The 18,055-nt window shown below is 38.4% G+C and overlaps 1 protein-coding gene across 1 annotated transcript in view; it reads right to left on the bottom strand.

Moving 5' to 3' along the window:
- Nucleotides 1–18,049, bottom strand: part of CPEB4 (cytoplasmic polyadenylation element binding protein 4) — a 44,763-nt gene extending 26,714 nt beyond the window's left edge. The window contains exons 1-2 of the mRNA XM_035902512.1: nt 15,852–18,049; nt 5,954–6,035 (exon numbers count right to left, since the gene is read on the bottom strand). Coding sequence (XP_035758405.1) covers nt 5,954–6,035; nt 15,852–16,973 — 1,204 coding nt within the window. The 5' untranslated portion in view covers nt 16,974–18,049. The remainder of the gene's footprint in view (nt 1–5,953; nt 6,036–15,851) is intronic.
- Between the last annotated feature and the right edge of the window lie 6 nt (nt 18,050–18,055).

The following is an 18,055-nucleotide window of genomic DNA, read 5'->3' as shown; positions in this document are numbered from 1 at the left end:
CTCCAGACTAAACACCCCCAGCTCCCCCAGCCGCTCCCCATCAGCCTTGTGCTCCAGACCCCTCCCCAGCTTTGTGGCTCTCCTCTGGACACGCTCCAGCAAGGCAACATCTTTCTTGTAGTGAGGGGCCCAAAACTGCACACAGTATTTGAGGTGGGGCCTCACCAGCGCCAAGTACAGGGGCATGGTCACCTCCCTACTCCTGCTGGCCACACCAGTCCTGATACAAGCCAGGATACCGTTGGCCTTCTTGGCCACCTGGGCACCCTGCTGGCTCACACTCAGCCAGCTGTCAACCAGTACCTCCAGGTCTTTTTCCACCATGCAGCTTTCCAGCCACTCTGCCCCACGCCTGTAGCATCGCATGGGGTCGTTGTGACCGAAGTGCAGGACTCGGCCTTGTTGAACCTCATACAGTTGGCCTCTCTCTTCACAAGGAAAGCTGGGGGCGGGGGGGTGTAGTTCTCATTTCTCACTCCGTATCGTCCACGTTCCGCTCCTCATACCTTTTGCAAGTTTGAGGCATGATTTATTTTTTTTTGATCCAAATCCAGTTTTGCCTTTCCAAGCCTCATCAAATTAAGCATCTCTTACAAAGAAGCATTTGGCTCAAGCCACAAACCCAAATGTCAATTTAAATGAAAAAGCTGAAAGTTTATTAGATAATAGCCAATGGCTGTAAAATCATATATTACATATGGCTGTGAGTACTTCTATGTAAGGTTAGAACCCAACCTGTGGTCTGATTTCAGTATTCATTAATGGAAGATTTTTGTTTCCTCCTGTTGCCTGGGGGGATTTCATTTTATTACCAGATTTTCGGCTGTTTATAAATAAAGGCTCTGGTAAACCCCAAATATTCAAAAGGTAGGGATAAATCAACAAACACGTCATATGCCAAGAGAGGGACTGGGGAAAAAAAGCATACCAAAAGACTAAAAAATGAAAATATTGAATATTGCCTCAAAATTTTTAGTATTGGCTGCATTTGGGAAGAAAGCACACCCTTACTTGTTAATGGCAGTTGTAACACTTCTGCTCAAGCCCAGCTGAAAACAGTGGATTGCAACGGGAACACGAGCTGCTGATTTCAAATGAAATTTACACAGACTGCGCTTCCCCCATCAGCTCCATCAGCATGGGTTGTAGTTTATTGCTAGTAGACCCAGTTCAGCAATATTTTGAGATAATAAAACAATTGGTTTTCCTCTTAATTAATACGCACTCAAGTCTGCAAATCCCACTAGCCTTTCCTGGTTACTGTATAGGAGGTAAAATTCAAGAAGATCCTGAGTAGGAAACATTCAACACAGTAATTCATCAACAGTTTCCAAAGACAGTTACGGCAAACCATACAAAAAATTGTCTACAGCCTGGTGCAGTAGAAGCAAAAGTTTTTCTGCATTTCATCCTAAATTGGATACATTAAAAGTAGCAAACGAGTAATCCTTAGGCAAGATTGCTCTGAGGCAAGGCACACAAACGAGATCAATCTCTGATGCTGCTCTCGGAAGCCTGAGGTAGGGCCACCACGGTTCCCTGGAAAGCGTGAGCACGTGCAAGAGGCAGCAGCGGCGCGAAGACGACTGCGGCGTCAGTACAGACGTACACGCTGGCCAGAAGCCTTCAACTTCCAGAGCACAGTAACTAGATCACATACCTCTTTGCACAGAACAAGAGTAGGGAAGAAAGGTTGATCTTACCCACCAACCCGAAGCGTTCCTCACTGCTATGAAAACAACGATGGTTTTAAAATTTAAAACCACCTAAAAATCTATTATTCTATGTTTAAAAATAGCTCAGATTTTGTTGCATGCATATATAAAGGACCACTTCCCCAAAGAGCATCGTGGCCTTTGTTATTTAGCCCTTGGCAAAAATTGGGCCTGATTCTCAACAGATTCTCATTAATTTTCTGGATCATATAGGAAACCAAATGGCCCATCCTACTTAATATGAACATGTTGCATAATCCATGCAGCTGGAACAGAAACTACTGGTTCAGCTTCTTACCAGATTTTCATAAAACGCTGTCAAAACTATTTTGATCCCTTTGAAGAAAGAACACCTTATAAAGTTTACCTACTTTCTTCACATCTGAAATAGCTTTTCAGATCAATATTAAGGGGCTGATGATTGCTTTAAAAACACAGCTAGGTGTATCCGGTTGTTCAGAGAAATCCTGAATGGTGCCAGTTCTCATCATTCTGGCTGTCTTATCTCTAAAATTTAGAGCTGCTGTTTGACCCTCTCTCCCAGTGTCCTATGTATACTTCTTAAACCTTCCTTTTTGTGCAAAAGTATGTTTAGTCTTTAGAGACTACTTCACCTCATAGCATTCATGCAGATACCAAGATATTCACACCCAAATTTTACCAGAGTGCTTCGCAGTGCTAGAAGCAGATGTATTAGCCTACTGCTTTAATCCATTTCACCTTGCATAATTTCCAGGCAATAACCTTATATCCTGAACTGAACCATAGGATATTTCAGTAATAAACCAGTCTGCGGTTATAAAGTATTTAAAGACATTTCAGTGTCAATTAAGAAGGAAATATTTAGTCAATCTACTACTATTACAGTAATGCTCAAATTGCCATCTGGAAGACCCAGATTCAAAAATCAGACTCTGGATTCCAGGCTCAGCTCATGAAGGCCGAATACATTGTAAAGAAGATGCAATTAGTCTCCAGGGAAAGGCTTCTGCAGGCTGTCATTGGCTATGCAGCATGCAGCACACTCACTCATGTGGATAAAAATAACATATTGAAATGGCAGCTGCTCAGCAAAGGAAGAGGATTTGAGCAGGGATAAAAATATACCTTAAAAAGAGAGGAAAAAAAATGGTAAAATGCCTATCAAAAGCATTAAAAGGTGATATTGAATGTACTGAATCCATGATACTTAAGATTCACCTTTGAACCTTAAGCAGGAAATGCTATTTATTTCATATAGCAAGACAACCCAAGAACATAATTATTACTGTCCTAAACAAATCCCAAGGCTAGCACAGCCTAATCACCTCAAGTTGAGAAGTACACACTGTGAATGGATTTTGTTAAATTTTGAAGAATTCCTGCTTATAATTTTATTACAGGATTCAAAACCTGCTGCTCTGAACATATAATTTAAAGATAGAAATTATTGCCAAGAGACAGCGGGTTCCAAACTGTGACTGGAATCTATTATCATGTCCATACTCTAAGTTGTTTTGATGGCATATTTTAACATACTACCTCTTTCTCTTGAAGCCCATTACACTATGAAAGGGGGTGGTGTCAGTGTTACATACTAAACTCATGTTGAGTCAATATTAAAGCCTCTCAAAGACGCACAAGATAGCAGTGAGGCCTATTAGATCATCTAAATTATTTCCATGCCATTCTGAGATTGCTCTCTACAGTATGTTTTCTAAGTGTCTTGCCCAGGCTATTTTTAAAGTCTCAAACCCAGAAGCTTTTCCTTTCTGAGAGTATCCAACTTTAGTTTAAAAGCACTGTATGCACTGATTAACCCATTTTAAATGCAAAATGAAAGACTTCTTATGGATCTGCTTATTTAACTGCAGGTGTTTCAAATGGCAGGCAAGATTTAAACTGACAACCATGATTTGTCAGATTTCAAGATTTCATCCAAAGTTTTTAAAGATTCAATCCAAAGTTTTTAAAGATTCAATCAGTTTAAATAAAGGTGAGGCAAGAAAAGTGAAAACAGGAGACAGAATCTGTGTTAAGACATAATCATACACCAACAGATAAGGTGGAAAAAAACCCCAAGAGGCTTGTGATCACATGAACCCTTCTTCAGACTTGACTTGAAATATGTTCTGTACCAGCAAGTTACAACTTTTTTCCAGCTGTATCAGTTGGTTTAACTAAAGGTATTTCCTCTCCTTACAAATCCCACCCTACTTAACAGACAATCACTGCAGCGTTACCACAACATGGTAGATGCTAGTTTGAATAAAGATCCATTCCTAAATGTATTACAGCAAATAAGTTATTGTATTAAGTCTAATATGCCAGATAAGCAAGCAGTCAAATTCAGCATACTGCATATTTAAAATACACAATGTTTTTGCTGAGGAAATCCTTGAAAAATGAGACTTCACAACAAAGTATTTCACATAGGGTCACTTCAATTTTTCGTCTCAGTTTTGGGGCTTTTTCTTTATAGTTTCATAACTATTAACCATGAAACAGAACAATTTGTAAAGAACTTCAGAAATCATTCCCAGAACAATACCTGATTGGTATTACTGTGTTCCGATCAGTATGGTACAATGCACACTAAACTTTAGACAAACCATAGATGACTCTGCAGAGGCGATTAACAATCAAGCTCAAGCAGGAATTAACGTGTATCAGAACTATACGTATTCTTTGCTGGCACACTTATTCCATCATTCTTAAAACATGGTAAGCACCCAAAAAAATACTTCCCTTGCAAAGAATCTTTTCAAAGCATTTAAACTAAAAATCATACTACTATACCGAACTACCCTTGTTTGGTTGCTGAATACATACGAATGCATATAAGCCTGATTTTGTAAAATTCAGATTTAAAGGGAAATTTTAGTTGTTCTACAGCCACATCACCTTAAGTAGTTATCTTGCCAGATTTCAGCATCTAAAACCTGGGTTGTGCCTGCCTGACAGTTGAATAGAAGGTCTCAGGGCAAATCCCAGGTGCTGCAATCAAGGAAGGGCACCCAATTCTTGGTTCAATATACAATGCTGGGGGCACAAGATGTTGCCAGACAGCATATAAAACAAATGAAAGCTATTACTACCTGTCATTAGTAAAAGCCTGGCCCCCACCACATAAGAAGGGAATGTATTTTGGCTGTTTAATTCATTTGGCACTGCTTCTATCTACATCAAGCTCTCCTTGTCATTTCAATAGGAAAGTGTATTTCTGGGTGTTTCTCATCACCCTGAACTGCTGCGCAGTACTGGGGACGTGAAACACAAGTTGCATTGCACACCACAGTGAATGCAACAAATCCAAGTTATTGCCAGTTTATCAAAGGTTGGTCTTCTGAGCAAGAATCACTATTAAAACAAGTCAGATTTCATTAATACCACAAGCCTTGATATAGAAAGAAATTTGCTTTAAGAAACCACAAATGCGGGGTTTTTTTTTTAGTGGTCTCATGACTGGTAACAAAACTGAATGCTTAGCCAATGAACGTAAGTAAGAGTTTGACTACTTATACAAGTAACCATCGAACTGAAACAGATTACTCGTTATACAGAACACGAGTAAGAAAGTAGACTTCTGAGTTGTATACTGTAAGCGGTTTCTATTCAGGTCTAGATAAAACATGTAGACGATGCTTTGAATCCTTTGTAAGTTGTGGTGTTTTCAAAGAAAGATTACCTTTGCCAAAAAAAAAAAAATAAATGCCAACTGCAAGTAATTTCAACCTCCCTTTTTGTTTCCCAATGGTACAAAGAATTCTGCAATTCAAGGCAGCAACAAAAAGAGAGGTAAAGAACTAAAAATATTGTGATGAAATACTCAGTGTTCTTCTCAAAATGACATAGATAAACCTCATTCTTCCCCAAGACAGAAAGAACTAGGACTTCAGTGGGAAAACACCACTAAGCAAAAAGTTATGTCTCATTGAGCTGCACAAGATCCCTGAAGTTGATCATTTTTACAGGCTGCACACATTGTATCTATTAAGAACAACACTGGCAACTTACACAAAAGATCAGCTTATGTTTGTGTTTCGCATTGTTTTGTATAGAGACAAAACACACTCAAGTGCTCCTGTGTTGCAATAGCTTCATCTAGACAACTGAAAAAAAGGAGGCCCACCCGAGCTGACTGACATGCATTACGTGCACAATGTAACTTTACTTTTCCTAACCAAAACTGAAGTTTCTTATTCTAAGTACGTCTTCCCAATTATTTACTGCAGGAATAAGTCTGTTTCTAAATTTACCTTTCAGTGAATCATTTTCAGCTCTCATTATGTCAATTAGCGAGTTCTCCAGTGAATGCATGTCAAAAGTCCTTGTGCGATCCTGCAAGCAAATACAAACAAAGCCAGTTTAGGCAACACACAGTGTTAAACAAGACTGTCTGAAACATACAAATTTCAGTTTTATTCTACATTACTACAATAGAATTAAGCAAAACCACATGCACCACTAAAGTCTGTCTGATATAGGAATATTAAAAATTAGAACATTCTTAAATATGAATCTGATCTATATTTACCATAACCAATCATTTAAGAACCCTGATTCAATATTGAGTTTGTAGTCCTTGCTATACAGTTAAACTTTTTTAAAAATAATTTCACAGTTTGGAAGTAAAGATCATATCCTGGGAGACAGAATTGCAAGGGAAATCATAAAATAGGTATTTCAGCCCGAATTTAAGAAAATCTGAATTCCAGAAACACACAGAATTTCCTTCACCTAAACTACTACCTCAACAACGGAAATAATCTAATTCTGCACAGTCAGTTCAAATTCTACACAATTATAACATATTCTGTACAAGCAGTAGTGTTCCAAATGGCCTGGTTTGCTAGGTGACAAGTTTGCTCTGATTTTTAATCCCCTGAATTCACAAGTTTGCTATTCCAAGCATTACTAGAATTGAAGGAGGACTCAACAAATGGGAGGCAAGATGTCTCGTGTACCTTACTGTTTCATTATCTCAAGCCGTTTGAAGTATACTTACCACATCATTTAACACGTGGTTCAGACTTTCCCAACTAAAACAATAGGTTCCACATCTTACAAATCTGATGCTATAAAATATCCTGGCACTGCATTATTTTAATTAGCAAATTCAGAATAACTGAAATTATATATAAACTTTTAAATCTTTACAGTATCATAAAAGGTCCCTAATGGAGGCAAAAAAATCACTCTCATTCCCCAAAATTATTCACCTATCCAGGTTATCTATCTATTTATACATTTGGACATTTGTACAAACACCTGGATAGAATTTTGTAGAATTAAATTAATCCACCTTGAATTTAATTTTTCTGTTCTAAGAGATTCACCTCTGAACTGAGATCAAGCATGGAAAGTATCTGTTCAAATAAGAAAGCAAAATGTGAGCAATTCAAGACAGACATTTGCTCTAAACTGCTTCTCTACAAGTATGGTTACTACAGCAGTGAATTTTTTTTTTTTTTTTTTTTGTTCCTAACTCTAGCTGTCAAGCTGAAATTTCTCCAAAGCACACAGATCCAGCTTTAATCATTTTTAAAAGCAGTGGTGAAGTAAAAAATGGTATTACACGAAGACTGTTGTGTTTCAAGTTATAATGTCCTTTACTTCCAGTGATGAAGTGCTACAGCATTATTGATTGCAGTGTTGCAAGAGGCATTCTTTATATCAGACAATGATCAGTCATCTTGGACTTTAAACACCTAGTACTATTTTAAGAGCAGGAATCCACTAGCTTCTCGGGTCCTGATCCATTTCCAAGTTCGTAAGTTACGTTCTGACCACTAAAAAATACTATTTTTCAATGAAATTTTCTGATCTTTTTCCTCTTTTCAGAACAGTTTACTGCTGACACAGAACAGGTGAAGTGTTTCTACCCACACATGCTGCACTTCAAATAGCATTAAAAAGATCTGAGTCTGGAACCATTTGCTTTATTAGTCTAGCCCAATATAAAATTTGCTATAAAATGCATAGTGCTGCCCCGTCTCTCTGCAGTATTTATTTCCTTGATCATTTACATTACAAGGTAATTGAGGCACCTTAGAGAAACTATCACAATCATTTAAATTCTTCAGTTCTGTGGCTTACCTTCACACATTTCTTACTGGTTTCTTCCTTTCCTGGTAGCATTTAGTTTATTGCTTTGGTTTATACATTACTCGTTCATAACTATTTCAAACTCTAGTTACACTAAAACACCTTAGCGGGATTGAGTAGAAATCCTTGGGTCTGCATCCTGGACCCATTAGGATCCAACAGCCGCGTAACTCAGGGATGGATGCTAGAAGACAATCTCTAGGCTTTCAGCAGTCCTCACATGACAGAAACAGCCTAAAACACAGGTGGGAGCATTTTGTGATAACCTGACATCCCTCAGTAGCTACTCCTCCTTCTGTTCTGACTTTCATACTGTATTGTGTTTCTCTGTGTGGAATTAACCTCAAGTCCAACCCCTGAACAGCTACAAAATTCTTATTTCACAAAGTGCAGAGAACCTCAGTAGTTCCAAGTCTTTGTTGAATTTGTGGCTCTTAACATTTCAGTTGTCTGAGACGCACAAAGGGAGAAACCCAAGCCGAGTATTTTCTAGTTTATTGTGCCGCGTATGCGCTGGAGTACGTGAGCCTGAAGATAGTCTCTTGTCTCTAAAATGTCTGTGTTGGGTTGAGCTATAGCAGCAAACATTGGGCTTTGCTGCAATGGTAAGTTTTTAATATTGAGAACACAGAATTTAAACATTTGAGGAAAAAAAAAATGGAATTGAACCGGGTAGCTGATAGGGACACCCCACTCTCCAAATGGAAGCTTTCTGTGGTGAGGAGTTTATAGTCTTCCCTTCCTGAGTGAACTAACTAGCTGTCACTTTTGTAGTATAAGGTCCATAAGATTCTAATCATACAGCAAACAACTTAAAACAACCCTGCATATCGATACAAAATATTAACTGGTCATATTCCTACCTGCAGCTAATAGCAATCACAGAAAAAGGAGAACTGGCTAAAATACAGCCCACATTCATCCTCATGCTCTCCAGATGTTCCAGTAACTTGTCATAGCAATGGAGAAGACTGCCACAGGCTAGAGCACCCTCAAAACGCTGATATATTACTATCTATTCTATTTCTTGCCTATCTTTCCAACAAAAGGTCTCTGTGCTTACAGTGTATCTACCCATCATTGTCAATTCATGGTGCTGAATTGCCCTGGCCCCAGCACCCTTGGGAAGATCACTCTTGTTCCTGGGTTGTTTGAAACAGTTTGCTCTTCTGTGTCTGCTTATTAATTAGAAGATAGCAAACCATGTTAAGCACAACACTAAGAGCCACTACTACTCTTATACTGAATTTGGATATATTCCTGAAATTAATGCAGCAGTCCACCTCTCTGGAAATGCAGAGTAACGCAAGAACTTGGCATACAAGCAAAGCTGTATACATCTGTCCGAGGAAAAGATGTCCATCACGTATGTCCTAAATGCCATGCTCAGCTGATTCAGAGGTTTGCACAGTGCTTATTACAAAAGAATTCCATTAATTTAGTTGACTACTTGCCCTGATACTGAAATGGTCCACACTACTAGAGAAAGTCACCATTGATAGTTTTTTAGAATTTTTATACAATTTGAAGGCCTTTTATTCTGAGACTACTTTAAACCAGTAGCACAACTTTTGCCAGTCTTAACTTCCAAGATGGACAGCACATTTTATCACAAACACATATTCAATCTGAAATCTGTATATATGTATTATATACCTAATATTAAAAAAAAAAAAAAAAGACTGATGACAGGTTAGCAGTAGGCCACACTGTACTTAGGAAAAAAAGTGTTGTTTTCTTCAAGAGACTTCATGTAGAGAGAATTAACAACAACATGGTGGTGTTTTTAATGAATCAATTCTCAAACTTACAATGCTTTCCATGGAACTGGATTGTTTACTGTATACTTTTTTCATTTTTTATAAAGAAAATATATAGGGGTAATGACTACCTTGGAAAAAAGCAGAGTATGCACACTTCAGTAACTAAGTTAACTACAGCCTACAGATATTATTTACCCAGGTTGATGACAAGGACTTGGCTTTACATGAGTCTGTTTAGGGCATCTAAAATTTTGCTTTATCAGAGGGGTTAAAGGGCACACACATTTATCCTTGGGAAAGAGGCAGAAAGACACCAGGCTGAACATAAGGCCACAAAAAAAAGCCAGCCAAAAAGAAAGAAATCAACCTGCAGTCTTAATATGTGATGGTGTTTAAAATGTCAGCCAACATTTCAAAAGACATTCAATAAACATAATTTTGAATGAGCAGTATTGTTTTCACAATAGCATACAAGAGGTGACAGCTAGCAGACTTAGTTAAGAGAGAGCTATCGAGACTGTAAATATTCTACAACAGCAAACACAACAGTTTTGAACTATACACTGGCCAGCTTTGTCTACAGAAAAATAAAATTATTCTCCTACTGTCTAGAAAACATTCATAAGCATGTAGATAGCTCATAATAATGCAATCTCATTGTTAAAGCATACAGAGTAGAACTCAGGACTTCACGTCACAACTTTGTCATTGCATTCATACGGTACGGGCAAACAACTTTACCTCTGTGACTAGTGGTTTCCCTAGTAGCACCCAGACAGGTGTTATGTTTAGAGGTCTTGTAAAAAATTGAGCCATTTGTAAATAGGAAACCACTAAATTCTAATTCCTATTCCAATTTTATTTTTTGAAGTCCAAAGATATTTCATTCCAAAAAGAAAGTCACTGGGTACTAAGCACGTGCAATATAAACAGGGACATCCCCCTATGCAAAGAAACTAAACATGAATTTTTCATGCACAGGAAGATTGTACTTTGCAGTTAAAAATCTGGTACCTAAATTCTCTTGCACATCAGAAAAACATACATCTACCTTAACTCTTAAAGTTCAGATTCATTATATTTAATCTGCACCCACAGCATTATCATCGCCTGAACACTTCAGATTCCAGAACTTGAGAGTTTCTATTCAGTGTTTCCCCTGATGGGCCTCCCAATGCTAAGAACCCAAACTGCACAAAAAGTAAAACAGGACAAGGTATGAGCACCTGCTGATAGCTAAGGCTGTGCCAAATCTTATAAAATATGATTTCTCTGAAGACCCAGGCATCTATAATAATGCAAAGTATGCCATTGCATTAAACAATTTATTGAAGGTGATTAACCAGTATTTATAGAGTTGGTATGGTTGTAAAACTAGAGCTTATGTTATATATTTAAATCTTTGTCAAACCAGAATACTTGTGAAACTCATTATAGCATGGGAAGCCTGAAACCTTGTACATATTTCCCACAATTAAAAAGCCTTGTGTCTCAGGCAAAGTAAAGCGTGTAGGCAAAGGTAATACTGTAGGTACTAAATACAAGTTCCAGGTTTTTCTTTTAATTGCAAAGCAAATTTGGACTTGATTATGCTTCTGGGTAAGCTTCTCCTCCTTCCCACCACCCTGCAAATGCTGTATTCCAGCTCCCAGTCCAGTATCCAGTGAATTAAAGGCTTTGAATAAACAGGTTTTTCCTGAAAGGATGTTGCTGTATGCTGCCCTGATCATCTTTTATAGCTTCACTAGGGAACAATAAGAAAAAGCTGGAACAGTTAAGTGATGCATAACATAGGAGTTGTTTTGGGAGGGAGCACTTTTGGCTTAGTCGAACTTTTTTTTTTTTTTTAGGGTTAGAAATTACAGACCTTTATAAAAATTTCCAGTAACATGTCTGATTCTATTTAGCCACATATTAAGTTTTTTATGTATCTTCTAGAAATTATTTTCCACAATACCTTGTGTTCTCAGTCTTTGTGCTGGGCTGCAAAGTATGCAATTTTCAAAGCAAAATGCTTCATAAGAGTACTCCTTTTAATCTTAGGAAAATACAAACATAATTCAAATAGCTTCTAACAAAAGCTCTCTTTAAAAAGAAACCCTGAGGTCAAAAACGCACAGGAGGGCCAAAACCAAAGTATTAACGTCAGTAGTAAGTTTATAAAACAAGAACAGTGTTAACTTCCACAGTACTTAACTTGTGCATGTCATACCACATTAAAGTGCTTCTAATTCCACAGATCAGTAGCTGTGGGGAACAGCATACGAAACACTAATTACTACACAGCCGATGCAGTTATAGAAAAATGGGTGAACAGACATTTAAAAATCCAACTTCAAGTATTTATTCTATTTTAAAATGATAGCTTGAAATTTCTCGGAATAATTGCTGTTGCTAGAATAAAAATAAAATTCTGCAAAACTTTCTGCAAAGCCAGTAGCCTTATTTTATGCAACCAGCCGTCGTGATTTATGAAAAGGTTCTTCAAAAACAAAGAACAAATATTACAATAAAGAGGCATGGTAAAGAAATATATTTGCAAAATTCCTTCAAGAGGGAAGGACGGCAAATGCATTAGAGAGATGTTTTTTTTATTCCAATTCCCTATGCATTTGTTGAACACACTTATTAAATCAACCCATTTCTATGGGCAAACAAATCATGACGTATAGCTCAGAATTAAAACACATTCTGCAATCACGTATGTGTTTTCTCAAACATTCCATATCTGCCTGGGGGAAGAGAAAGTCTCTCTGGCACAGCCCCTCAATGGATTTGGAAGGGGTTATATACCTGGAAACTAGCCACTGTAGAAGAAAGGAAAAAACATTTTGAACAAGTGGATATAATGAACTGCTCTCATGCACAAAATTCTTTGAAATGGGCAGTTATTTTCAAGCCTGATTCCAGGAAGAAACAAATTATTTTTAAGCATTTTTACAGAAAGCTGAATGCTATTGCTTAACCCGCTTGTGCCTTCAAAGACCAATTTAAAAAACATCGCCACACATCTGAAGATGAGATCTGGAAACCTGGAAATGCCTATCAAAGCAAGATTTATGCATTGCATAACAGGCAGGATGTTCCACTCTCATGAGGAAGTGCAAGTACACAGCAAAAGGAAAGCCAAAACAATCTTGAGGGCAATGCTGCAGTAAAATGCAGTTACTGAGCACTTAGTTTGTTGGTGCTGCTGGGATAGAAGTAGAAGGAATTTATTTTAAAAATCGGTAACTTTAAGATGCAATAGTCACAGTCAAAGCATTTTCATTTATTAATTCTCAGGGAAGGCTGTTGTATCTAAAAGACTATTTTTTTTTTTATTCAGGAACCATTTTTTCATTTGGATACCATTTCCTTTTCAAATGAACGCACAAAGAACAATGGCTTTTCTCTTTTCAAATGATCTTTGAAGGGGGAAGCCTGCCCAGTGGCTAAAACACAATATCAAAACTTAATTTCATTAACAGATCTGGTAACAGTCTTCTCTGACCTTGCTTCTAGTTCCATCTCTGCAACAAGAGGTTCCTACAGATGTGCTACTTCGGAAACGTGAGGAGATAGAATTCCAAATGAAAACCATTTACAACAAAAAGCATGATGTTTTGCATGCAGCTCTCAATACCAAGCGAGCAATCATCAAATTGCAAGATTATCAAACAGATCACCGCAGTATTTTCTTTTTATCTGCAACATTTGGAATGCCCACTTCATCACAAGCATCTAAGAGCCATGGGCAGAAATACATGAAGTGAGCAGTAGTTTACATTAGTGCCTTATAGGGACATTATGCAATGTCCTCTCCGAAGAGGAAACAAGCACTTACACTTGGTTACCCTAAGATTTCCATCAAAACATAGACTTCTGTGTTTCACCAAGCTTTAGAGTAGGGACAACCTTGAGAGTAAAAATAAGCGATCCCCAAATATTTGCAATTGCTGGTTTACATCTTGCCTTCTAAAGAAACTAATTTGCACTAGATTGCAGCAACACTTGTTAATGATTTAAGCAGCAAAACATAAATATTAAATGAAAGGGATAGTTGTATCAAATTACTCCATTATGTTGCTGCAGCAAAGACAGCTTTCAATTATTTCCTAAATAGGAATCTAAGAAGATTCCAGTAACAAAATAGCCTTGTCCAGTACATGATTGCATCATCAAGGATACTTCATATATATATATATATGCACAAACACAAATATTCAATGAGCAAAACTCCTTATTTCTGCTTTGAGTCAGGCATACAATCAGCATAATCAAGAAAAAAATAAAAAGAGCAAAGGTCAAATTTTACATCATTTGTTTTCAGCGATTCAAAAATTCAGTATGCTTTCAACACACAAATGACGAAGTGACCAAAGAAGCTCAAGATCTTATACAAAAAAAAAGTTATAAAAAGCAGTTGCCTAAGATGGCTTCAAAATTAATCAGCATCTTTCTAGGTCTGCAGTGCTGAAGTCCTGTTTTGCTGCCCTGCCCTTTTCTTCACAGAAGTGATAGTAACAGACTGGAAAGCACTTCGCTCCAACACTTTCCTTTTCTTGGCATGAAGAAGTGTCAGACTTGGTCTTGACATGCACGGCTTCATCTTAGTGTTTATGTAAACAGATACCAACATGCTACACAAAAATTATTTCTTTACCATGACCAAAATACTTGTGTATGATATTTTATGTTTCAAACACAACCCAGAAGTCAAGGTTGACTTTGCCAATTTCCTGAAATTTCCTTGATGCCAAACCAGGCACGTTTCTACCACTGCGTATATATTTGGGCCTTATACACAGCAGCAAGGACACACTTGATCTCATTCTGTCACTCTGAACATCAGCTATGTGTCAGAGTACAGAATGAATTAAACTGTGAGCCAAGCCTCGCTGCAGTGAGGCTGAAAAAAGACGAACTCCAGCTGTGTCCCTTTTTCTAATGGTTTCAGTGTATAAATTGGGTATGCTGGACACAGGTTCATTATATTAATTACAAATCCTGACATTAAAATCGATTATTACTACGTAGTCTAAATTTACAAGGGCTCTACCTGTTATTGAACCAGCTAGTAGCTCTGCAGTAGAAAAAAGGTCTCTAATGGAAAGTTATTGCCAGCAGCTGCTCTGTTGTCAGAAGGCTGCATAGGCAGGCCCTGCAAACCAAGCAGAAACTGAACAGTTCATGAAGAACTGAACTGTTCCTAATTCTGAATCCACAAAGTCATTATTAAATATATTTCTTTAGGGCGGTTTATAACATGATACGTATTACAGGGGTTTTATCTACAGATCTTTCAAATTATTTTAAAGTAGGTCACCCTCGTTCTTACAGCATGGCTAGAAATACTGCAGTAATTTTGGAATTTCTGCTTCTGCACTTATTTGAAGATCTTGAAAAACAACCCACTAAATGTAAAAGAACGCTTGGGTTTCTGGATTCACCCTAAAGGAGTTTACCAAAGGCACACACTCATGAAAGGTAGGTATAACAAGTGGTCAGATGAAAAGTACTTCTGTTTTAATTTTTACTGAAAATTAGGTTCAGTATTAATACAGTTCATTCCAAATTCATAAAAAGTCAGCCTAGGAGGAGAGGTTGAACTGCCAGACAACCTGCCTCCTGCCAGGATAACGCCATATTAAAATAGAGGAGACCACCAACTGAAACTCGTCCAGATCTATTTTTGGTGAAGATTTAATAGCCTGTAACCAAAATTTGTTGCCATTACTGAGGAAAGCAAACTGTGTTGATTACCATCATGTAACAAATTCAAAGTTTCCAAAAAAAAGATACAAAAATTATGTTGCACTACAAGTCTATACAATACTGTAAGCCAAAATACAATCTTTTAATACTTTTTCTCAGATGTGGTACATTCTTGAATACTTTAGAAGGCCTCAGATCCTTCATACTTCACCAGGCAGCACTTTTTTCCTTACTCCTTTTTGTAGATATACTCGCTACTTGCAACTAAATTTGTCCGTCAGCTATTTCTGAATGTATTAAGTATTAAGCTGAAGAAAACTGGCTAATACAGATGTCTGGTGGGCAACAGATATTTAAATGACCACCACTATTAAAAAAACCCCACCACAGTTCACAGCTCAGAACATAATTCATACTATGGCATTTTAAGTTAGCCATATATAGAAAGAGATATATTTTAGTTACAAGCACAGAAGTCCTACAATTATATTGCACTGTTCAAACCCCTGGGCCCTTTCTAGGGCATTTTAATGCACTTACGTGTTGTTTTTCTTATGGATAGAAAGATGTACTGTTAAAGCACGCTCACCTGAAAAGGAAAAATGTTGTCAGCTCTATTCAAACTGTCTTCCATCCATGATTTTGGAGCAAAGGCTGAGCTGGGTCGAGCATATTTCTGCAGCTGGATATGATTACTTGCAAAATTCTTCTTTAAGGGCGAGATGGAGTTCAGGGGTGTTATCCCTCCATTCAGTCCCCTTCGATGGTCTCGGCCTTGGGACCCACCCCACCCACCGTATCCACCGCCACCAGGGCTCCATGAAGATGGTGTAGGCGATGGACTTTGGTAGCTGCTCCATGGAGAAGGCGGCTTGTTAAGATTATTAGCCAAGTGAGGCAATTGATTAAAAGCAGCATTTCTATGTGTGAATGGAGGTGGATGAGGACTTGCAGGAGACCTCCTCTGTTGCTGATGCTGATTGTGATGATGCTGAAAATGGGGGTGATGAGGGTGGTGCTGAGAGAGGGGTCCAATTTGGGGGGAAAAGCTACCACCAAAGCCAGGGCTGACGTGATGTGGAAAATTCTGAAACAGCAGAGCACCATTATTAGCTGAGGCAGTAGGGACCCCTCCCTGGTGAAAAAAGCTTGCATCTTCATTGATTATTGTAGAAGAAGAAGGAGCTATAGCTGCAGACCAGTTACTGAAACCAGTCAGAGAAGATGCAGTGGATGTCAAGGGCTGTGTCGAAGTACCTAGCCCCGAAGCCTCTTGATAATCAAATCCTGTTAACACCGGCGATTCTATTCTTATTTTCTCCTTTCCATTGCCATTCTCTGAAGAATTATCGCCCTGATTTTCTTCAGTTTTAGCTTTCTCAGGTTCAGAAAGCATGCCTGCTTCCTGACTTTGACCAGGGGAAAGCTGCTGTTTTTCTAGGGACTCTTGCTTTTCCTGTTGCTGAGTTTTAGATTTTTCTGACCCCAGAATCTCATCCTGAATATTATGGGCAGCTGGAGCAGGAAAGAGCCAAGCTGACCCAGCACTACTGCCATTGGCAGCTGTGTTATTATTTATAAAAGCAGCAGGGCTGGGGGTTGCATTTTGATGATGGTGTGGAGGCTGCAGATGTGGATGAAATCTGACTGGAAAAGCTGACTTATTTCCAGTGTTGTTTTGCACTAACACTCCAAACCCGTAATCCCCCATTGATTATATTTAGGATTTGAATCCTCCCTGTAAGAACAAGTTGATGTTTAGTGTTTACCTCGTCCTCTTCCAAGGCAAGATTAGCAAGTATCCTGTTTTTAGCTAGATATTCCAGTTTCTCCCTCCACACTACTTATTTTCGATTTGGATGAAGATGTTTGTTTTTTGCAAAAGATAGATCTCTTCAACTATTTAAATGTGTCAATTTGTGTCCATTTCCTTCCTTTGGCCAGGAGGAAGGGAAAAATAAATCTTTGGTTCACAAAATAAGAGGTTTCCTTTTTCTTTAGAAGAAGGAAATGCACAGCAGTGAGAGAAAAAGCTTCTGGGCAGTAAGGATAAAGAGATTCTAACTATCCCGTTTTTTTCCTCCTCAGCAGTCTTGACTCGCCCATAAATGAGTTAAGAGGGAAGTGAAAAAAAAAAATATACAATGATGTCTGGTCCCCCAACCCCTTGGCAGCAAAAAATAGATTTTAAATCTGGAATAATTTAATACATCTCTATAATCTAATATATATTTGTGTCCTGTTCAAAAAGAGTCTTTGCTGTGGGTATGGGAAAAATTTACCTCAGGATCTCAGCATTCAGAAGGGTGAAAAGGGGGAGTGAGTTACAGAAGAGGCTTTTTCCCGTGCTGCTGGGTTTAACCTATTATATTTAGAAATAATATACACTCTGTGTGTGTGTGTGTGTGTGCGCGTGTGTGGTTGTTTAAAGGGGTAAGATCTTATCTCAGGAAATTAGTATTCTATGTGCGTTGGGTGGGGAGTGAGTTGTGCAGGAGAAGGGTGGATTCTTGATGCTGCTCCTTTTGGGCTGGGTTTCTGAGCTCGCCAGACTCGCTTCTTATTTATGATCCAGTATTTGCGTGTCCTTCATATGAGTCCTGGCTGGCCGGAGAGGAAGATTTTCATCTCAGAAATCAGCATTCAGCATTCGGGAAAGGGGGAGGGAGGGGACAGCGAGCTGTGCAGAAGGAAGGGGAAGGAGGTTTTCTTGCTCTCGCTGCTGCTGGGAGGGTGGTTTCTGGCGCGGGGCTCGCCTCCTTCCACCGAGAGACGCGGGCTCCCCGCAGACGA

The sequence above is a fragment of the Egretta garzetta genome, unplaced genomic scaffold (genome assembly GCF_000687185.1).
Source record: "Egretta garzetta isolate BGI_Z169 unplaced genomic scaffold, ASM68718v1 scaffold209, whole genome shotgun sequence".
In the NCBI taxonomy this organism is placed as follows: Eukaryota; Metazoa; Chordata; class Aves; order Pelecaniformes; family Ardeidae; genus Egretta; species Egretta garzetta.
Note: the sequence above shows the minus strand (reverse complement) of the source record. Positions and strands in the feature narration are given on the sequence as shown.